The following is a 23,965-nucleotide window of genomic DNA, read 5'->3' as shown; positions in this document are numbered from 1 at the left end:
ACCATTTCCTGAATAATTGAAGTGTGCTAGGTACTGTTTTGGCGGCTTTAATGCAATACCTCATTTTATTTTCAAAACAATAATCTTTACCACAGAGGTGTTATTATTCCAATTTTGCATATGAGTAAATTGAGACTCAGAGATCAAGAAATTCTCCCAAGGTCACAGTAATGGTGACTGGTGTACCATAATAAAGAAAAAAAAGTAATTTTATTGAAGAAAAGTAGTGAAGTAAAAATGAAGAAAAACACACCAGGTTAAAAATACAGACATATATAGTAGAAGATAATGGAGAAAGAAAAGAGAAACTTTCTAAGCAGATCAAAATGAAGACAAAGAGTGAACCAAGATCTTCAACTCTATAACACACTTCCCCTCCCTGCCTTTTGCCAGTCCTCCCAACAACCTAGTCTTTACAGCCATCATTACTACCCTGGGGGGATAAAAGAAGAACTCTCCATCCCCAAAGTCAGCTCCCAAATATTAAAAGGCAACTTTCCTTTACCCTCTGTCTTCAGAGTAGAGTAGGGCCCTGAAGAAACATCAGCAGCTGAAAACCTGATTTTCTATGCCTGTGGTAACACCTCTAGCCGCAATTCTAGGAAGCAGGAAGACAAGTTAACTGCTGAGGAAGCTGAGAATTATGCTCTTGAAGACAAGACAGCATATGAACAGTATTAAATAAAAGTTAGGAGCTGACAGAGGGGAATAAGAAACAAAAGCTATAGAAATGGAGAAAATCAGTTGGGGAAGAATAAGAAAAGTAAGGGCAATAAAGAGAAAAGACTGAAATTCTGGGCTATAACAAGCCATTCTACTAGGAAGGGATTTTTTTCAGCCCAAGCACACAATAAAGATGTGGAAATAATGAGAAAGAGAAGAATTTGTGACTGTTCAACTTTTTACAGAATCTTCAACATATCAATATTAAATGCTTTTATTTCTTCCCATGGCTTTCTAGGTTTATACAGAAATAGACACTTATTAAAGATCACTCACTGCTTGCTTGTCCTAAACCTATCAAAGTCTTTAAGAAGGATATAATGAATAATGCATCTAATCAATAAAAAAGTAGTAAAAAATGGTATTTTGATAGGCATTCCTTAACATTAAAGTGTTATATTGATAGACATCTCACAAAAACATGAAACTTGGTTTCAGTACAAGCTCGTCAATTTTCTACATAATATTGCCAACTTTCAGATGAAATAGAGAAAATTTTACCTTTACTGTCCTTCCCACAACTTTTATTATTCTGAGCAACAGCAACAAACTCTAGAGAAACATGCAGCTTTATTAGACAACTGGAAGAAGAGCTCATCAAATGACTACAAAACTTTCATGACCAAGGATAAGAACTTTCCACTATTATGAACACCAAAGAAGTCCCATAGCAAGTGGCATCCAGTTTCATTATGCTCAGTGAATAGATACTGAAGAAATTAGAACAGACTGGCTTTCAGATCCGGGATCTAATAGCAAGTTCAAATCACTGTGAAAATAAAAGGCAGACGACAGCATGTTGGGTTTCCTTTTCCCCTGAAACTAGCATGTTCATCCTGCTCATTGCCTTTGGAATTGCTAGAAAATTATCCATTTTTTTGTTTGTTTCACAAACTAAAAACCTACTTGCTCAGTCCTATCAAAAGCTGACTGCAGATAATGCTGGATTCAAGCCTAAATAACCCCTCAATTTGTCCAGCCTCTCTCAGCTCAACAACAGAAACAGTTAAAATAGATGCTAAAAAGGCATAAATGTGTCAGAGGCCCATTCTTCCCCTGACCTTCCTCCTCTTTTCCTCGTCTTCCTTACCTTGGAACTCATGATCTCTCCCCAATCTTGAATGAGAATGAAATGTATTACGGTCCCAAAATGACATCAGAGACCCCAACATGCCCATTTTCTTCAGACTAACACTGGAATTCTGGAGTAGACATCTTTTTCTAGCACCTAACAAATGCATTCTAAAACCATACTGTGATATTCTTAAAGACAAGGTATCTTGACAGAGAAACACGAGGTATTATTGGGTACAAAACGTAGCCCCTGTGATATATGAATTTTCCACAAGCCACTGTGTGTTAGGAAAAGACCATTAGATCAAAGATAGTGTATTAACATTCTAACTAGTCTAAATTCAGAAGGAATTTAAATAGCAAAATTCATATTGTAAAGAGTCTACATTAATGTGTTCCTGGATGCCAAAGGGTAACAGAAGGCTTGGTTCCCAGACCAATGGGGCTCTGGAAGGGGACAATGCAAAGTCCTACCTGGTAGGCATCAGGAATGTTGACCGTCTCTCCATGCTCCCCGACATAGCCAATGATGCCTTTGCCCCAGGGGACCTGCACCTCATTTGAGTTTTCTGTGCAGCTGCAGGGCAGCAGTGGGGTTCCTGCATGCACGTCAAAGAATTTGGAGACCAAGCTCTTCTTGCCAGCAGCTGCCCCTTCCACCAGGAAGAGAGAGCAGCGGTCAGCGTCCACCATGAGGCAGACAAAGATGAGGATCTTGTAGCTCAGACTGGTAAGGTCAAGGTCATTGGAGATATCCTTGACCAGTTCCAGGAAGAACTGACGCTCATTATGCTTTTTGAGGTGGCACTTGTAGTCCATGGCGGTAGGGGGGTACTGAGGCACATTCACCCGCGATTCCAGCAGGGCACTGAGAATGTGGGCAGTGGTGGGGGGCAGGGAGCTGGCCTTCCGGAGAAGTGCCCTCCGCCGCACACTGCTCAGGGGCTCCTGGGCCCGGGAGGTCACTTGTTCATCATAGGTCCTGTTCACGTGGATGGCCTTGGAGCGGGCAAAACTCTTCCTTAGCTCTTTTTGAGAAGCTCTCCGCTGCAGGCTCCCATCGCTGCAGCTGCCACTGGCCCAGCTGGGACTCAGGGGAACCCCACTTGAGTCCCCACCACCCGGAGTGTGCTGGCTGCTAGCAGAGCCATTTGGTCCGGTGCCATCACCAACACTGCTGCTACCCCTGCCACCGCCGTGAGCCACGCCGCTTGTGCCAGCCAGTGTGGGCCTTGAGCCTAGAGCCCCCTGACTCTGACTGTGTCTCTGCAGCCACTTCTCCACCATCTCCTGCTTCCCCTTCCGCATCAAGTAATCTTCAAACAACTCTGGGTGCCTGTCCAGGAAAGTTTCCACCTCCCCAAAGTCCAGGCGGGAGGCTGTCATGGTCCCAGACACAGCTTTCTCTGCCTCTCTACACTTGGACCAAATGTTTCCCTGCCCCAGCCGTCTAGCCGGCCCTGCACATGACACCCCACCAGTATTCCCAGCTCCGGGCCGAGAGATTCTGTGGAGCAGTGGAATCCTAAGGGACTGGGAAGCGCCCCTCCGTTCGGGCTCAGCGGCTGGCACGAACCCCACCCCCGGTCCTTCCACTTCTGCGCCGCACAGGTGTCCCCACAGAGCTGCTGCCGCTCGTTCTGAAAACCCCGAGCTACCGCTGCTCTTGCTCTGGCTGCCGCCACCGCCGCCGCCGCCGCCGCCGCCACCGCAGTCGCTGTAACAGGATGAGTGGACCACTGTGAAAGGGAGGTAGAGCAGGACACGCCCCTGAGTGAGGCACGGATCCCGGAGAGAGGAGAGAGGTGGGAGGAGGGAGACGCGAGCGCCAGACCAGCCGAAGTCCGCGGCCAGGATGCCAGGCGGTTCCTGGAAGAGTCTCTGGACTGCCGGCCGGAATTGGCGCCTGGGAACACGGCCGACTCCTGATCGGAACACGATTAGAGGGGGAGACGCACTTTGTTCCTTCCCCCTCCTTCCTTCCTTACCACCCCAGCCCTCCCTATTCCCCACCCCTTAGTCCTCCAGCGTTTCACAGAGGCCCCGCGGGAGCCCAGGTACTAGGAAGTGTTTGTGTTGTGCATGGATCAGACCCAGAAGCTGACTCCGAGGAAATAAAGATGCTGAGAGACAGGGGTATTATTTTTCTGGGATGTGACTGTGGATTCTTGGCTCCTAGGATTCCTGAGACTGCCCACTAATACTGCCCAGCTCCTTGTGGGCGTTCAGTAAATAGTAACAGAACTAGATTTATGGAAATTACTAAATGAAGTTCCCCATCTGAGCAATTCATGACTTGAACCAAATTCATGGTCCTGGAGTTGGGGACGGGAGGGTGGTACATGGAAGGAGGGTGTAAAACACACGTCCTTGGATTAGGGGCCCTGCCTAGCAGATGCACATAGTAAAGTGGACTTGAGGGCCTCAGGGCTTCCTTCCAAGCCAGTCCTGCATACGGGGTGGTTACTCCTCTTTTCATGAATGACTTGCCATCTCTTTCTTTCTTCACTCAGTCTGGCTTCCTTTACTTTCAATATCTTAGGGTTGTGGGTAAAGATTCTCCTCTGTGGGAGCTTTTCTTTCCCCAGCCCTAGGGATGCTCCAGATCTGGCTAGTCTCAGCTAGTTAGGCTAAGAATAACCAGGTTTCCCTTAGGCCTTTTCCAACTTAGTGGCTAAGCTTAGGTGATTTGCCAGGAAAGAGAAGCAGGCTGATCACACTTTCTTGAAGCCCAAGGGTCTCCTCTTTTGTGAGAAACAAAAGCAGATGGAGAACCATCCAGTTCCCTGGGACAGCAGGACAATCTAGAAGTGCTCTTACAGAACGCCAGTGACGGGACTTCCCTGGTGGCGCAGTGGTTAAGAATCCACCTGCCAATGAAGGGGACACAGGTTCGGTCAGGGATCAAGATCCCACATGCCGCGGAGCAACTAAGCCCATGCACCACAACTACTGAGGCTGCACTCTAGAGCCCGTGAGCCACAACTACTGAGCCTGCGTGCCACAACTACTGAAGCCCACGTGCCTAGAGCCCGTGCTCCGCAACAAGACACCGCAATGAGAAGCCCGCACACCGCAATGAAGAGTAGCCCCACTCACCACAACTAGAGAAAGCCTGCGCGCAGCAACAAAGACCCAGTGCAGCCAAAAATAAACAAATTGATTAATTTAAATAAATAAATAAACTGCATTTACAAAAAAAAAAAAAAGAAGAATGCCAGTGACGAGGGTAATAGAAAAGCTGCAGAGGCAGGTAGCGAGTTTTACGGGGCTTCCATGTGTCAGGACACACAGGTGACTTATGCAGTAAGTAAAGCTTACTCCAGACGATGTCCTCACCAAGGTGTATTGAACACTTGCTATGTGTTGGTCACTTTAAACTAACATGTTAATTTAATCCTCACAACAGATTTATGAGGTAGGGACTCTTATTATCCTGTTTTAAAGATAGGAAACTCTGAGAAGCTGAGTAACCTATCCAGCGCACACAGTGAGCTGGTGCCAGAGCTGGGTTATGGGTCCACTGAGACTGGCCCCAGAGTGAGGTACATGCTCAGCCACATCACTGGATTGTCTCCCACCTGTGTCAGTTGAGTCCTAGCTCTACCGGGATTTGGGCCAGTAACAGAGATGCAGGGACTGGGGCATAATGTTCTCTAAACACTCCTTTGACAGCAGCAGGAGGAGCAGAGAGGGAGAAGAGAGGCACTTGTTTGAAACTTCCAAATTTCCCAGCTTAGTAGTGTGATTAAGGGCATGGTCTTGGCACTGGCAATGCAACTGTGAACAAAAGATTGTGCCTTCACAGAGCTTACAGTGTGGTGGGGAGACAGCCAGTAAACAAATAAAGTAAATAGAGTTGACTCTTGAACAACAGGGGTTTGAACTGCAGGTCCCCTAATACATGGATATTTTTCAGCAGCAAATACTACAGTACTACACGATCTGGGGTTGGTTGAATCCATGAATGCAAAACCACTGATACAGAGAGCCAACTATAAGTTATAGGCAGATTTTCAACTTCGCAGGGGTCGGCACCCCTAACTCCTACTTTGTTCAAGGGTCAACTGTATACAGAATAAGAGAATGTCAGTGATAAGTGCTATGAAGAAAAACAAAACTTGGCAAAGTGTTAAATAAAGTGATGAGGTGGTAGAAAGGCCTTTCTGAGGAGGGAATACCTGAGCAGAGATCTGGTAGAAATGAGGGAATGAGCTATGTTAATATCTGTGGAAAAGAGTGTAACAGTTAGAGGAAATGTGCTGAAGTTGTGAGATGTAATGTGTTTGGAGTACTTAAGAAACAGTAGGGAGACCAGCTAGGAGACAATGAACCAAGCATAGAATATTGGTAGTTTGGAGCTACAGGCTGCTAAGGAGATGAGTTGTGATCAAGAATTAAATGAGAAAAAACAGCTTAGCACAGTGCCTGGTACACATAAAGTGCCCAATAAATGTTCCCTGTTGTATTACTTATTATCATTATTATTATCCTAAATAGTGTGTGGCCACATCTCTGGTAACTTGGGTGACCCATCAGTAAAGATGGTCAGAGCGGTATGCTGGAGCTGGCTTATAGGGGCTCACAAGAGCCTGTTTTAGCATCTCTTTCCAACTCCATGTTCAGTGACATCACGTAGCTTGCAATCAACCATGATGGGGTATTTACACCGAGGAAATCAACAAATGCTATGAAGAAGGACTTTTTTTTCCCAGATTGCTAGTTGTCAAACATCTACCAGAATTCAGAGGAAACAATTCTACTGCCCACCAGTTGATGAATGGATAAATAAAATGTGGTGTATCCATATAGTAGAATAAATTTAGATGTAACAAAAATGAATGAAGTACTAATACATGCTACAACTTGAATGAAGCTTGAAATCAGTGTGCAAAGTGAATGAAGCCACTCACAAAGGACCACATACTGTACAATTTCATTTATATGAAATGTCCAGCATAGGCAAGTCCATAGATTAGTCGTTGCCAGAAGATGAGGGCAAGAGGAGATGTACGAAAGTTTGGTGGGGGAGGGGTAACCACTAATGGGTATAAGGCCTTGGTGGGGTGGGTAATTAAATGTTCTAAAATTGAATGTGGTGATGGTTGCACAATTCTGTGAATATACTAAAAACAGTTCATTGTACATACTAAATGGGTGAATTGTATGGCATGTGAATTATATCTCATTAAAGCTGTTATAGAAAAAAAAACAAACGCCATTTACCAGCACACGACTGGTCAGAATAGAGCAGCACTGCTGTGCAAGGAGGCAAGAAAAGCAATGAGCATTCTCACGGAAGGGAGAGAAGCAGACCACCCCTGGGTTGCCTGGAAACAGGGCTTAATAAATAGACATTTCCTTAATTCCATCTTCCATGTATTCATTACATAAGCAGATGTTTCACATGAATTATGTTCCAGGCTCTAGGAACAAAGGAAGACCAAGACAAAACCTCTGCCTTTGATTGAGAATCTCACAGTCTACAGTGCCAAGAGGAGCTGGAGTAGAATACTGGGAAGGGTAGGAGAAGGAATTGAGCATTTGTGACTTGGTTTTGAATTGGCTATAGCCTTATTCCCTGCTTGGCTCATGAGGCCACTGAAGAAGTCAACTGTTGAGGAAGAAAATGAAAAGGTGACAGAGGGCACAATTAAGATGCTCCAGAGGGCTGTGATGGAGGGCTGCATGATAAGATGTGTGGCGATCTGGCACCAGCTGCCATTTCATCTTCATTCTCCATTTGTAGAATGGTATAGCTATTAGTCATGGTTCCAGCAGGAAGAGCACACTCAAAGTAATTCTAAGAGGGTTAATTTACAAAGGAACTAATTACACAGGTAAACCACAGGGATAGTGAAGGAACTTGGGACTCACAGCAGCAGAGAAGTCACCACCCCTAGACCTGATGAGAGCAGGAAGGGAACAGTTACCAGGACCCAGAAGAAGAGAGACTTGTGAGTGACTACTGCCTTCAGAGAAGCAGTGACAACCTGTCAAAGGACATGGACAGCTCAAGCTGACCTCAAAGGGTGGGATATCAGGATTAAATACCTTGATTTCATTTTTCTCCCTCCCTCATATCCTGACCAGACCTAGCTAGAAGCTAGAGGTTAGGAGCTTGTTGATGGAATCCATATGTCATCCCTCCTGGGCAGAGAGTAGGATAGGACCAGTGATTTGTGTAAGATCTGCAGGGGCAAATGGAAAATAATTGGCCCAAAATGGAAACTTGAAGAAGTCCCCTTAGGAAATAATGGATGCTATAACTCCAGAGAATTTTCTGTGTAATTCTGCCCACTTCTGCTCCCTGCTAATTCCACCAAAACTGTCTATAATACACCCTACAACTACATTTGCAGTCAACAAAACCCTCTATGGCACTCACCCTGAAAAGATACAATATTGTGAAGATAGTCAGCTCAAGTAAGAAACTCTGCAGACTCCCTATCTACACTTCCCCCTTTCCACCAAGTTGTAAATATCGACCAAGTAGCCTCTCATTGGAGAAGATAAAAGGGCCCTCCTATTTGTAGTTTTCAAGAATAACTAGTTTTCAAGAATAATGATCCAAGTATTCATTACTTCATCACTGCCATTGTCAATTAAAATTTATTGAGCAACCATGCAAAGCACTGGGTTACTTGCAAGGTAACTTCTGTTATTCCAAAGAAGACCTATTAAATTTTAGTACTGGATGAAACCTTAGAGATCATCTAATACTTCACTTTCATTTCACATATGTGTAAATTGAGATCCAGAACAGACACCTAACTCCTCCAAAGTCACCTGCCAAGCACAACCTCTGATCTGCTCCTGGTTCCATCCTACCCATACATCCCAGAACTCGATACCAACCTCTTGAAGCCAATGAAATTCTGTTGCCTAAGCTTGTCTCACAATCATTCCATCTCCTGAAACAGACTTCCATTATGTGGCCAGATACATCATCAGATATGCTGATCCAATTTTCAAAATGAAACATTCACTTCAAAATTAATTAAAATTGGCATAGTATTCTTTTAGGAAATAGGAGTCTACAGGATCAAACAGAAGATGGGTTATTCCCATTCCAAAAAGATGAAAACTTCCACAGAGATGTTTACCTTTATAGAAATTTCATTATCAGAATTGGTCACAGTCTATACCAAATCCAAAACCTGAGGTGCTGTGTTACTCAGGGTTCTCCAGAGGACACAGAACCGATAGGATTATATACAGAGAGAGAAAAGAGAGATGCAGATGGAGACGGAGATAGAGACAGAGATAGAGATAGATTTATTAGGAGGAACTGGCTCACGTGATTATGGAGGATGAGAAGTCCCATGACCTGCTGTCTGCAGCAGGAAATCCAGGAAAGCCAGTAGTGTAATTCAGTCTGAGTTTGAAGGCCTGAGAGCAAGAGGAGCAAATGATATACATCCCAGTCTGAGGGCAGGAGAAGATGAGATGTCCCAGCTCAGGCAGTCAGGCAGGGGAAAAAGGGTGAATTCCTTCTTCCTCCACCTTTTGTTCTATTCAGGCCTTCAATGGACTGGATGATGCCCACCCACATTGGGAAGAGCTGAGTCCACCAATTCAAATGTTAGTCTCATCCAGAAATATTCTCACAGACACACCCAGAAACAATGTTCAATCTGGGTACTCTATGGCCTACTCAATTTATCACATAAAATTAACCACTACAGGTACCTTACCTGGTTTTAAATTTTGTAAGCACCTTTTTTTTCGCATTCTGCTTGTGTAGAATCTCTACATGTGCCTATTTAAATTGTCACTCCCTATCCCAGTAGTGATTTCACCTTAATCCAGTGACATTTTGTAACCCATAGTAACTCACAAGAGAATGGTAAATATATAAAGTAACTGTGTGGATTAATATACACCAGGAGGGATAAATTAGATTAGCACTGTCCAGCTGGGCATTTGGGATTGAAGTCTGTTTCTTTAACTGCAGAAGAAGAAACTGTGCATGTAAATTCTGAAGCACACATTTACACGCTACCTGGACAAGCATAGCTGTGTTACAAAGTATAACTGACTTAATTCCTAATATCACTAATCAAATTAACAGGTTGCCCTCAGTAGCTCTTATACCCTTAGCAATAGTCATGTACAACAAATTACAATGGTATACTTTTTGTTTAAAATATTTTAATGTTAAATCTTCTTTTTTACTCCATTTCAATTGTCTTTTTTCCCTCCCCTCACTATTACCATTTTTAGCTATTTCTCACCAAATTATCTTTGAACAAAATATAGCTCTCATATTTAACTTACAAGGGCCTCAGCTTCCTTAGATTTAGTGCTCCCAATACTGTGCTATCCCATATGGTATCCACTAGCCACATGTGGCTAACTAAATTTAAATGTTAATTAATTAAAATTAAATAAAATTATAAATTCAGTTCTTTGCAAACTACTCACACTTCAAGTGCCCAATAGCCATGTGTGGCTAATGGCTACCATATTGGACTGTGTATATCTTAGAAAGTTCTATTTGGGAGTGCTGTTCTAAGATCACCTGCAGCCGTAAGATTCAGTGTTTATTCACCAGTGTCATTCAATGGCCTCCCAACTGTCAAATATAATGTCCATTTTAATCCTCATCCTAGTTTTATGATAGTGCTCTGTTCGTGAAACTTTTTCGCAACAGCACCATTTCCTGATTCTGTATTACTTGAATGGATTTTAATTACATTCTCTCAAAACAATGAGTAGCCATCATTTCTCAGTTTATCTCACTAGTTTTTCTACCTCCTGTGGTCTTCCTTAATTGTTGCAATTACTCATTTAAGGTCCATTCCCATGACTGCATCTCCTGTTTTCATACTCCCCAATCCATATATCGTGTTCCAAGGTGATTCCATTTTCTACCAACAGATGCTATCTTATTTAACTGGGCTGCCATAATGAAATACCATAGACTAGGTGTCTTAAACAACAGAAATGTACTTCTCACAGTTCTGGAGGCCGAAAGTCTGAGGTCAGGTCAGGTACTAGCATGGCTGTGTTCTAGTGAGAGCTCTCTTCTTGGCTTGCAGATGGCTGCCTTCTCACTGTGCCCTCACATGGCAGAGAGAAAGAGAAAGCTCTCTGATGTCCCTTCTTATTAAGGCACTAATCTCTTCAATCTAGGGCCTCACCCTCAAGACCTCACCTAACCTTAACTACTTCCCAAAGGTCCCATTTCCAAGTACCATCACATCAGAGGTGAGGGCTTAAACATATGAATTTTGCAGGGACACAAACATTTAGTCCATAACACATGCATAACAAACCACTTCAAAATTTAGTTGCTTAAAACTAAGGGGTGTTTTTTGGGTTTTTTGCTTATCACAGTTGTGTGGGTTGACCCACACAACTGGTTCTTCTGTGCCACTTGGTATAAGCAGGAATCGCTCCTATGGCTGCATTTAGCTGGCCGCTGGAATGCACTGGAACCTCCAAGAAGGCCTCTTACACACATCCAGGACCTCAGTGCTGGGGTTACTCATTTCTCCTCCAGGAGGCCTCTTGCCACAGAGGCCTCCAGTTTTCTCACTGTCTCATCCTCTAGTTCTTCTTCATATGGCTTCTCTCTCCAGAAGGACAACCTGTCCTTCCTTACAGTGTGGCATCTGGGTTCCAAAGGGGAGTGTTTCAAGAAGGTAAGCCCAATGTGCAAGAGCTTACCAAGCTTGCATCATACTTAATAACCCATTGGCCAAAGCCAATCATATAGCCAAACTAACTGCAGAGGAAGGACAAGGATGTGAATCCTTACAGCTGTGGTTCACTGGTAGCCACCAATTTGACAGTCAACCACACAAGCTCTCCCCTGAATCCCCAACCCACATTTACAATTGCTATGAGAAATTTGCTCCTAAATATCTCACAGACACCTCAAATTTATCACCTCCAACATCACTCTCGCTCCTCCACACCTTAGGTCATTCAATTCTATATATTTTACTTTAGAAATTTCTCTTTGAAACCAGATTCTCTCCTCCAAACGCACATGCCTTAATTCAAGCCTTCATTAACTGTCCAGTCCTCTACTGAACAGTATTGTCTTCCACATAACAAGTGTAATAATGGCACAGCCTTACTTATAAACTTTTTTAAAAACTAAACTCTTTATTTATAGACATAAGTCCTTGTCAAAGACATGTAGTGGGTTGAATGGCAGCCTTCCAAAAGACATGTCCTCCCAGAACCTGTGAACGTGACCTTATTTAGAAAGAGGGTCTTTGCAGATGTAATTAAGTTAAGGATCTCAAGGTAAGAGCATCCTGGACTTAGGCCTAAATCCAGTGGCAGTTTTCCTTATAAGATACAGAACAGAAAACAGAGATACATAGAAGAGAAGGCAATGTGAAGACAGAAGCAGAGATTGGAGTGATACATCTACAGGCCAAGGAACATCAAGGATTGCTGGCAGCCACCACAAGCTAGGAGAGAGGTGAGAGGTGGATTCTCCCTCAGAGCTTCCAAATAAATAAATAAATAAATAAACCTTTCCCAACACCTTGACTTTGGAGTTCCGGCTTTCAGCACTGTCAGAGAATAATTTCTACTGCTTTAAGCCACCAAGTTTGGGGTAATTTGTTATAACAACCCTGGGAAACAAATATAAGATCCTTCATCACTGTATCTCTATCTTCCATCTCTGTTCTTATCTTCTGCTACTCCCTACCACACAGTCTACAAGCATGCAGATGACTTCTCTCTTCTTGGCTTCCTCCTGAAAAGCCCTTCTCCCCTGTCCTGCCTCTCTAACTTCTCTGTTCCATTTAGACCCATTTGAAATGTCACATCCTACATGAAGTTTTACCTGTTTCCATATAAGAAGCAGTGTTCTACCCTCCTGTGTGATCTGTCCTCCTGCTTCCATATATTTTGGTCAGATATCTGCTATAAATTATTTAATACTTGGTATTTATTTAACCCAACATGATACATTTAATTCTCCATTTAAAAAAATTTTACATCAAAGAACATTTTATTATTCTTGTATTTATCTCTTCTTTTTTCAATTAAAAAATTGAAACCACTCACTCTGAGCAACAAGCCCACTCGCATTCATAATTGTATTAAAGAAAAGTAAGTACCTAGAAGGTAAATTAAAAAAATTTTTAAGATATCTAGGTGAACAATAATGACCCATGAAGATACAGAAAAATATGTTTCCATATCATGCTATAAATGTTTTATATATTCTCTTTTCTTCTTCTTAAAATCAATAGAGTATTTTATCTCAGAAGAAAAATCAGCAATAATCAAAGTATCTTGCTGAAGAATGATATGCTGATAAAATTAATTGATTGGCTTTTAACAGTCTCAAAATATTTTCTCTACATTTGGAGACTCAAACTTAGTAGAATATGCACAAATTTAATATTTTAAAAATTCCTTGAATCTTTATAAAGGTAACTTTGCTAAAACTATCTTAAACAATCAAATGTTGAGTTAGACGCTGAGAATATAAAATAGTCAAAGGATCATCCCTTTCCTCAAAGAACATAATTTATAGTCTAGCTAGGGAGATATTTACATTAAACTACAGCTAACAATACAAGCTACCATTGATGGAGTAGGACAGACAAGGAAATCTATAAAAGAAATCAGACTTATTCTTAAATGCCGTATGATATTGTTTATATCTAATAATAATCCATAATTAGTATTAATATTGAAAGTGTAGGCCCACTAATACCAGAACAAAAGGAGGAAAAAACTGGAGGAAAATTCAACTATAGATGGTTCAGTTTTCATTTAGGGAATTAACACATAAGAAGAAGGATAGAAATAAATATTAAACACTGAGGCCTTTCTGCTTAATTGCCATGCCTTCATTCACTAAATCAAAAGTAATTAATCATTCCAGTTATTGCTTTATATGTATTATAGGAAAAACACTGTAAGAATAGAATAAGGATGCCTTATCACTTAAAAGACAGTCTCCATTTGTCTCATCTGTTATTTACAGTTTGATTCAAAGATGAAATATTACTCCCAAGAGTAACTTTAACAGCAACTAATATCAAAAAGCAAACATGTCAACTCTTAATTATTTTTTATCTTTTGAGTGATTATGATAAATGAGAACAAGGCCAATCTATAAGTTTCAAATAACATTTTTGACAACATACCACATGCTCTCCATAAAACATTTATAATGTTTTAATGTTAGAATTTACCTTCCCCCAAATAAATATATCAAAATTAAAACAATTTGAACTTTGAGACTCTATGAACCTGTTGCCAAATTAATCTTCCTAATATGGGATATAATGTGAAATAGCAGCTAACATAATTAGTTACCGTTCCAGAAACTCTAATCACATCATTGTTATGTGCTGTGAGAACAGATAATGAGTGTAGCCTTGTGCATTATGCAAACAGTCAATCCAAGATAGAACCTGATGCTGGATACTTCCCCCGAAATTTAGCCTCTGAAAGATTTTCTCACTGTGTATATTTTTTTTTTCAGCACAAAACCTGCTTCTTAATGAGAGTCTTGTAAGTGTAAGAAATTTCTTTACCAGTTATTTTACCACCAAGAAATAGAACAATTTAAATGTCTTACCAGATATCAACATAATAAATATAATAAAGAAAAAAACAAAAAATTGGCCAAATTATTAAATTCATGCCATAATACAATAATAAGATAAAGAATGCGGTTAATTTCAGTTTCACATCCAAATACTCTTTCGAGCAAAGTAAAATGTGTCATTTTCAGCCTGGCTGCCTTTTCTTGCACTCTTTCATCCATCTGTTCAATTGGGCTTCTCCAAACTTTCCCTATTAAATGAACTTTATCCTCCAAAGATAATCTGACAATGACCTTGGAGGGAGTTTAAAGCATTTTTTGTTTGTTTGTTTGTTTGTCTGTGGTAGTGACTTCATTGTATTGCTTCTAACCCAGTCTTTTTTTCTGAAATTGCAAACTTGTGTCTTAAATATGTACTTTGTAGGCTGGCTTTTCTCCTTTAGCAGATTGCCTAGTGAAGTGGGAGTGGTGCTATCTATCATCATCATGGTCACAGTGAAGGCCATTGTGGGGAGCACAAGGCAATCTCTGTCACTGCCCTTAATGATTTTAGGTTGGTCAGAATTTCCATTTAACATATTTTCATTAGTTTCAAGCTAGGTATGGTAGGGCAACTTACTTAACTTCTCTATGCTTCAGGTTCTACGTCTATAAAATGTGAATCATTTCCCTAACAGGACTGTCTGGAGGATGAAATGAGTTCATACGTGTATAGCACTTAGAACAGTATTTGGCAAATAGTAAGCTCTCAGTAAATGTTAGCTATTCTATTATTGTTATTGTTATCAATATTTTAACCACCAATCCATATTCCTTAAGGAAATACAATTTTTAAACACACTATTTTTAAGGAACATAAATGTTGATATGAATAATTATTTTTAAAACCATAATTTCCGCTAGTTGGGGGTAACTGGAAAAAAAATCACTGTAGAGAAAGATAGAATTTAACAGAACTAAATATGTGAAAGAACACAATCGTGGCAGGAAATTGAACCAATTCGAGGAGCCAAAAAACATAAACAACAAACAAATAAAAAACACTGCTTAGAAAGACGACACACTTGCTTTTCAAAAGAACTGGCTGTCCTGGTTTTGCACATGTTCAGGGGAGTCTTGCAGATCAATACAACCAGCCCTCTCAGAAAGTGTCAGCATTACTGCTCCCTGCTACAGTAGCTACCATGCCTTCCGGCAGGTGGTACAACTAACTCCACATTCCCAAAATACATGCAAAGTAAGCTTCCCAATAACTCACTATGCATGGAAATGTTCTTCTTTCTAAATTTTCATAAAATGAGATTTACTGACACACAAAAAGAATTCACAGATTTTTTTTAATGAACTGCATTTAAATTTATTTATATTTATGTGATTCTCAGAGGTCCTTTGTTTATTTATTTATTTATTTATTTATTTATTTTGCGGTACACGGGCTTCTCACTGTTGTGGCCTCTCCCGTTGCGGAGCACAGGCTCCAGACGCGCAGGCCCAGTAGCCATGGCTCACGGGCCCAGCCGCTCCGCGGCATGTGGGATCTTCCCAGACTGGGGCACGAACCCATGTTCCCTGCATTGGCAGGCAGACTCTCAACCACTGCGCCACCAGGGAAGCCCAGAATTCACAGATTTTACGTTTACATTGGCAACAAAATTTTAGTGACTTTTGTGCTATCTTTTTTTCTTTTTATTGACAGGATAATATATACTTGTAAAAATTTAAATATAACAAGATTATAGAAAGGAAAAATAAGTCTTCCATCCCTGTTCCCTAGAAACACACTTATCAGTATAGTATGTATCAACAGACAAATAGCTATATAGATACCTTTATATATACATATTTTTGTATGTGCACAGAAAAAAACTATATATAAATTGAACCGTTCTGTAACACTGATCAGAAATTTACATTCTTTACTCAACAGTGTATTAAAGACATTCTTCCACATCAGAACAAATAAAACCTTTCAAAAGAATAAAAATTCAAAAAAGGTTTTTATCAAGTAAAATTAACACTCCAAGAAGACCATGTTTATCCTATCCAGAATTATAAGAGAAGTGACTGTCTCTTCTAAATCAGAATTTAACTTCCAATGGTAAATTATATTGAGTAGTTTACCAAAGTTCTCAGATATAACAGAATAGAATCTTCTAGTCCTAGCTACCAAAGGTAGCTAATTTTTCATGCTTCAAGTAAAACTGCACAATAATTTGATCATTAGTGTATAGTTAATCTAAAGGTGGAATTTTCAAAGGCTTTGGGTTTTTTTCCTCACATATCAGAACTGGAGAAGTAGTAGGACAGCAGGGATAATAAGAGCAAAGCTGATGGTTTCACAAGCCAGAATGCAGATATGAGCAAGTCTGAAATGGGAGTAGGCAGCTGCAAGCAAGTAGAGAAACGAGAAACAAGAACGCAGCAGTTGACAGCAAAGGAAATCATCAACAAAATGGAAACAATCTACAGAATGAAAGAAAATATCTCCAAATCATCTACCTGATAAAGGGTTAATATCCAAAATATATGAAGAACTCATACAATGCAACAATTAAAAAATGGGCAGAGGAGTATTCAGGAACATTCAGACATTTTTCCAAAGAAGACATACAGCTGGCCAACAGATACATGAAAAGGTGCTCATCATCACTAGTCATGAAGGCAATGCAACTCAACACCATAATGAGATTATTAACTCATACCTGCTAGAATGACTATTATCAAAAAGACAAGAAATAAGTGTTGGCGAGGATGCAGAGAAAAGGGAACCCTGTGTACTGTTGGTGGGAATGCAATTTGGTGCAGCCACTGTTGAAAACAGTATACAGGTTCCTCAAAAAATTAAAAATAGAATTACCACATGGCATAGCAATTCCACTTCTGCATATTTATCCAAAGGAAAAAACCACTAACTCGAAAAGATTATCTGTACCCATATGTTTACTGCAGCATTATTTACCACAGCCAAGATATAGAAACAACCTAAGTGTCCATCAATGAATGAATGAAGAAGATGTGGTATATATACACAATGGAATATTATTCAGCTGTAAAAAAGGATGAAATCTTGCCATTTGTGACAACATGGATGGACCTTGAGGGCATTATGCTAAGTGAAGTAAGTCCAACAGGGAGAGACAAATACCAAATGATCTCACTTATATGTGGGATCTAAAAGACAAAAACAGCAAGCTCATAGATACAGAGAAAAGATTGGTGGTTGCCAGAGGCGGGGGTGGGGGATGGGCAAAACGGATGAAGGTGGTCAAAAGGTACAAACTTCCAGTCATAAAATAAATAAATCATGAGAATATAATATGCAGCATGGTGACTGGCTATATTTAATGATACTGTATTGCATATGTGAAAGTTGTTAAGGAGTGTATGACTTAAAAGTTCTCATCAAGGAGAAATAAGTTTTGTAACTATGTATGGATGGATGTTAACTAGACTTACTGTGGTAATCATTTTGTAGTATATAAAAATTTGAATCATTATGTTGTACAGCTGAAATTAATATAACGCTATATGTCAACCCCCAATTTAAAAAAATTAAATTTAGGGCTTCCCTGGTGGCGCAGTGGTTGAGAGTCCGCCTGCCGATGCAGGGGACACGGGTTTGTGCCCCGGTCCAGGAAGATCCCACATGCCGCGGAGCGTCCAGAGCCTGTGCTCTGCAATGGGAGAGGCCACAACAGTGAGAGGCCCACGTACCGCAAAAAATAAATAAATAGATAAATAAATAAATAAATAAATAAAATTTAAAAATTAACTTAAAAAAAGAGCAAAGTTAACACCTATATATAGCATGACTGATCAGAGTAATGGGTAAATCAAAGAGCAAAAAGGCTGGGTCCAACAGAGTGTCTGAAGTGAAAATATGAGCAAAAGAAATGCATATACATGTTTATGGTGGATGGTATTTTGCTTGCATTGTTCACTACCCTCTTCCTTCTGAAGGGATGACCTACTACTGTTATATGGCTTGCCATTCCTCCTGCAGAGGGAGCATACCCCCTCACCTCACTGGTACTGGGCTAGGCCACTTAGCCTGTTTTGGTCACTCGATGTATGCCACATCTAAACAGAAGCTTTATGAAGCATCAGGAGCTTCTTCCAGGGCTCTTGATCTTTTCCTCTGCCATAAGAATGGGAAATGGGACTGTCCCATAGAGGTACTTCTCCTTTAACATGATCCAGAATGAGAAGACACTTGGAGTAGGGCCACAGTTGACTACAGGATACAAGCCATGTGAATGAGAAATAAATGTTTTGTTGTTGCAAGCCCCTAAGATATTGTTGGAGCAAAGTTGACTAATACAGAAATTGGTACCTAGAAGTGGGGTGCTGCTATGTGGCCCTATCTTCTGCACCAGATAGCAGGTGGCACGGAAACTATTATTCGGAGCTAGAAAAATGGTGACCCGTGTTATGCAAGGATCAAATATTTGGTGAAATTTTCACCTGCAATAACTTAAGCGGCAGGTAATAAACCTAATAAATTCATGGCTTTGGGTGAAGAGAATGCAAAACAAAATGTTACTAGTGTACTCTGGTCATTCCTAGCTGTATTTAACAAGATTCTACAAAAAAAGGTGAGCTCATGAAAAGAACAGGCCTATCTACAAGCATGATGCAAGGGAAAACAGAGAACCCAGAAATCCTAGGAGTTGCCACCCTGAAAGCTACAACTGTTTCTCATCTCAACTTCAGATAAAATTTGAAAATACTCTGTGCAACAAAGGCCAAATAAGACAGTCTTGGGGCAGAGAAATGGCTCAGAAAAAGAATATGACTCCATGAAACTCTGATAAGCACAAAGAACCATCAACAATAAGAACAAAATTCAAAGAGATGTTTGGAGACAGTTGTATTAAAAAAGGACTGTGTTTAAAAGGACAGTGTTTAAAAAGGACTGTGACTGTTAAACATAAAACAATAAACATAAAACAATCTTTGGGCTGCAGTCATCTGGGGGCTTGGCTGGACTAAATGGCCCAGGCTGTGTGGCCCCTTCACAGAGATGGCTGAAGTCCGGGCTCAGTGGGTCTCTGGAACAGCTGAATCAATTGATCTCTCTCTGTCACTCTCTCTCCCAGCTAAATCAATCTCTCTCCCTCTCCTTCTCTCTCTTCTCTACAGGTTCAGGCCCTCTCACTCACCATACAGTTTCTCCATGTGGTCTTTCCAGCAGGATTGCCAGACTTCTTACATGGCGGCTTAGATCTTCCAAAAACGCAGAAGTGGAAGCTACTAGGCTTCTTAAGGCTTAAGACCAGAATTGGCATAGCATCACTTCTACCACGTTCTATTCATTAAAATGAATCAAGGTGAGCCCAGATTCAATGTTTGAAGGGACTACAAAAAGGCACGAATACCTGCAAGCCAGTTTACTGACCGCCATTTCTGGAGACCAGCTGCCATGATGCACAATAAATATTTATTATATAAGCTCACTTATTAATAACCTTCTACTGTAGCAGACCATATTCTTATTGTGGTAGAGACAGGCACACAATGGTTTAAAATCATCACCCTTATTTTCATTATCAAACAGCATTTATACAGTCATGATTTTCACACACTATTCCAAAAAAGGAAAATGAACCAAAGATAAACCTCTTGGCAGGATTAACACAGAAAGATTTTATTTCAAAGATTCTGATTCCATATCATTGTTTCAGTTTTATAAAGGAAAGTTAAATGTGAGGATGTAGATTTGACAATAGTAATTAAATGCGTATGGACTTAGCCAGAACCCCACATAAAAAGCTGAAAAATCAGATATTTGGAAATCAGGACACAGGTTCTAGTCTCAGTTTTGAAGGTTAACACTGACTAAGTGTTTGATTTTGGAAAAGTCTCTGAACTTCAGTTCTCTCATCTATAAAATGAGAATATGGGAACCAACAGTTTTCAAACGTTTTCTACCTTGTATACTTTATTCAAAAGTAGTTTTACTCATAGGAGGCAGAGAAATAAGATGTGGGGGAGTAGGGATGTGTCTGACCCTTCCCCAGTCAGAGTACTTTTGTTTTAAGTACTGAGTTTTCTTTGGAGGACTGCATTTAAACAAATGGTTCTGTAAATAAAATGTATTTGAAAATGAGAGATCTGGCCCCAAACCCCCATTTTATAGATGAGGAATTTTATAGATTTCGCCCCTTTCTGCACCCTTCCCTCTGCCTTCTTAGTGCCTGTCATCAGCTCTCGTTCTTTCGTACAACACCCCACCCCTCCAGTGGCTCCCTACTCTCAGCTCCCCTACAACCATAGTGTTCTGTGCTTAAATGAGGCCCAACTCTGTGGGGAATGAGGAATTCAAGATGAAAAACTGCATGAGATTGTGATATCAAACTCACAAGCTGGTAACAATGATCACTGAGTGAAAAATACAGACAAGAAAATTTGATTCTAAATTCTAATGTGATGATGAGGGAGAATAAGCCAACAAAATATTCTCAAAATCATGCTATATTATACACAACCTCTCGTAAGACACAAGGGTTCAATTCAAAAAGTTACTCTTCTTAAGAAACAAATGGTATGTTGTTTCCCACAAGAACCCCTGACTAGAGGTTTACATCTGAGAAGTACTTCCCTCACTAGTGTAAAAAATTTTAAGAACACAGAAACTACCAATGTTGCACTGCTTTCTGATGAGTTCTCTCTGTTCCTTCCGAGACACAAATAATTGCCAAGTTAAGTGATCTCATGTTTTCACTCTAATTAAATGAAATAACGCTTTATTCTTCCAGATCCCTACCAAGATATATATTAAAATTGCCTATGCTAAAAGTAATAAATGTACATCTTATATAATCATCCAACTGTCTACAATACGTTTCAAATATCTTTTTGTTAGTGTGCAAACAGCATAACATTTCCTGGTCACTGAAGTCTCCTGGTTCCTATTAATGGTGCTATAAAACAAGGACACTTACTTTTTATTTTAGATTTCATAATAATGAGAATGTGTTCTCTTATTAACATGAACCTTTTTTCTACTGAATCTTTAATTCAAGATTAGGAGACACTGGCAGACTTCAATATCTTGACAACATTAGGTCACTGTGAAGTTAATTATCCTTTCCTTTGCTCTGTCAAGGTACACCAAATGTAGCTTGAAGAGCACTCAGAGAGTAAGTCCCCTAGAGGCTCCTGTTATTCACAAGAAGGTATGTTGCACAGATATGGTGCCTGTTATCAGTTAGGGTTTGACCAGGAAAGCAGGACTACTATGAGTGATGTGAATAAGGGAATTACTACAGAGATGAGACCTTACATAATTTGGGGAGAAGCTAAGGAAATAATGTCTCAGAAAGGGACAGCTAAAGGATCAAAGTTCCTAAGACCACAGAGGGGAGCTGGTGAAGATTACGGAAGGTTACTGTCTCTGCATCTGGTGATGAACCTGTAGGTCAGCAGGGCAGGGAGTCAGGAAGAAGAGCGAGAACAAACTACAGAGAGCAAGGACAAACCTGCGAGGACAAACTGGTACCAGTGTTGTCTGTTTCTCACCATTTCACACCTTGATTATATGGATGACCTGACCTAAGCCTTCCGCCTCAAAGCAGCACATACCCTGAACCCCTGGTCTAGGACTCAGAAAAGCTGAAAAAGATCTGGTAGGAGTTGGAGGCGCTGAGTACCCAGCTGCTGTCCCACCACCCAAAGGCTGCTGTAGTGACAAGTATGAGTTGCGCCCGGGACCCTACACGGAGCTTACAAATGTAAAGGCTTCCACTTAACTGCTGCTTTCCAAATCTCAGGCGGATTTCTCATGTGATGAGCCCTAACCAGGAGCCATACAGAGAAGAGAGCTCTGGAAAACACAGTTCCAACTTAGCTAAATTGCCACAATATCAAATTACCACGGTGCCCAGAAGTTCCTTCATGTACTGTAAATTGATCCTAAGATGGATTTAAGCCTCTCAAAGTCGACATATATTCATTCAGTGATAAAGCCTATGAAAATACAGAATTTTAATTACTGTATTTATTTGCAAATTTTCCTCCAAATTTTTTTCCCATCTAATATTAGAAACATTTCTACCAGCAAAGAGGTACTTATTTTGCTCTTACCTAGACAAACATAAAATGTAAAACAACACTCAACACCTTATCACTAGCTGAACAATTTTCTAAATGTAAAAAAAATCTACTTAATGCTTCTCCATTTCCACCAACTACGTTTTATCATTTCAGCTCTTCTCACACTATCTTCTTTCTACTATTCCTAAGTCAAAAAGTATTTAAACTCCAAACAGGAGGCCTTCTTGCTCCTGTGCAATGTGGCTTTTTCTCAGTACCACCAAGTTTATCTATCAGGACTGTATAAATCTGAACTATAATTATAAATCTGAATTGAGTTCAAGCTCTTTCTCACAGAGCTCTATGTCTCATGCAAATTAGAACACAGGGTATGTCACCCAGTTCTACATCCCTGCAAGCCCAACTCAGCTCTGACACTGGCAACATCCTTAATACATGCTTGGAGTCCCTACAGATGTCTCTGCCCTCATCAAAGAACTCCTCCAGGGAGAAAGTCACAAGGTCAGCTTTGCCTAAGGCCCTCTCTTGGCCCACAGGGACACACTCTCCTATTCAACACCGGCCCTGGGCTCCAGGAGGAGTTCATTCTCTCCCACTTGCCAGAGCATGAAGAGTGATACCAGGCACTTAAATGATTTAGAGGAACCTTCTGGAAATCACAGCTTTTTCAACCACATTCCCCTCACTTTGGAAACTTTCTGACAGGAACATCTTCTCAGTAGTGGCATTTGCTAATAAGTTAACTAGCTAACATATTCCTATGATATGCTGAAAAGTCACCAAGAATTGCAGTAGAAGATCTAGGTTTTGGTTCTGGCACCAGATCTTTCTAAGTCTCACTGTAGAAGGTAAACTTCACCGTACAGAGGTGTTGCTGTGAAGTGGAAATGAGATAATGAATATCTTATCCTCACCCATAATGACCCTGACCAAGTCCATTATCCACCTCTCCAGTAAGGAAACAGCTTCTCCTTGTATGGGGCCGTGTCATTTGGGTGAGAGTACTTGTAGGATTTCAAAGCCACTTCAGGGGCCATCTCAGAGCCACTGTTCCCTTCCACATGGGCCCTGTTGTGGACCTGCCCCACCATGCCTCATTCCCACTTACTGTGAAGTGGGAGGTCTTTCACATTTAGGGTGAGGGTTGTTTTTCTTTCTCCCTCTCTCTCAGGGTCCCTGCTATCCCTCCCTACAGTCCAGCCTTATATTACTCAGGATTAGAAGGGCATCTTAAAAAGATTAATTCAGAAAAAGAATGTTATGTGATATAAATGCATATTAACATGGAACATGCTTTTCTCCTCTCTAGGTTTTATTTTATGTCACCCATGGTTAACAATTGCCTTTTTTTCCCCAATAATATTCCTAAGATAAGATCACATATTTGACTTCATCTTCCCTACTTTTTTTCCCTTAAAGTTACTTTAAGTATTGTTTATAATAAAAGGCAAACATATAACCAAACAGCTTAATGAAAATTAAACCTAATGTCTGCTATATTTACATTTAAATTGCAGAGAAATAAGTATGTGGAAGCTATCTCCATCATCAACAGCAGTTGCTAGGCCTATAAAA

General features: G+C 40.5%; 1 protein-coding gene across 1 annotated transcript in view; it reads right to left on the bottom strand.

Annotated features, from left to right (window-relative positions):
* Positions 1 to 3,186, bottom strand: part of PDE11A (phosphodiesterase 11A) — a 454,637-nt gene extending 451,451 nt beyond the window's left edge. Inside the window, exon 1 of the mRNA XM_081242289.1 lies at positions 2,272 to 3,186. Within this exon, the coding sequence (XP_081098415.1) occupies positions 2,272 to 3,183 (912 nt within the window). The 5' untranslated portion in view covers positions 3,184 to 3,186. The remainder of the gene's footprint in view (positions 1 to 2,271) is intronic.
* Between the last annotated feature and the right edge of the window lie 20,779 nt (positions 3,187 to 23,965).

The sequence above is a fragment of the Mesoplodon bidens genome (genome assembly GCF_964165515.1).
Source record: "Mesoplodon bidens genome assembly, chromosome: 8".
Classification (NCBI taxonomy): Eukaryota; Metazoa; Chordata; class Mammalia; order Artiodactyla; family Ziphiidae; genus Mesoplodon; species Mesoplodon bidens.
The sequence above is the reverse complement of the archived record's forward strand: the minus strand, read 5'-3'. Positions and strand labels throughout refer to the sequence as shown.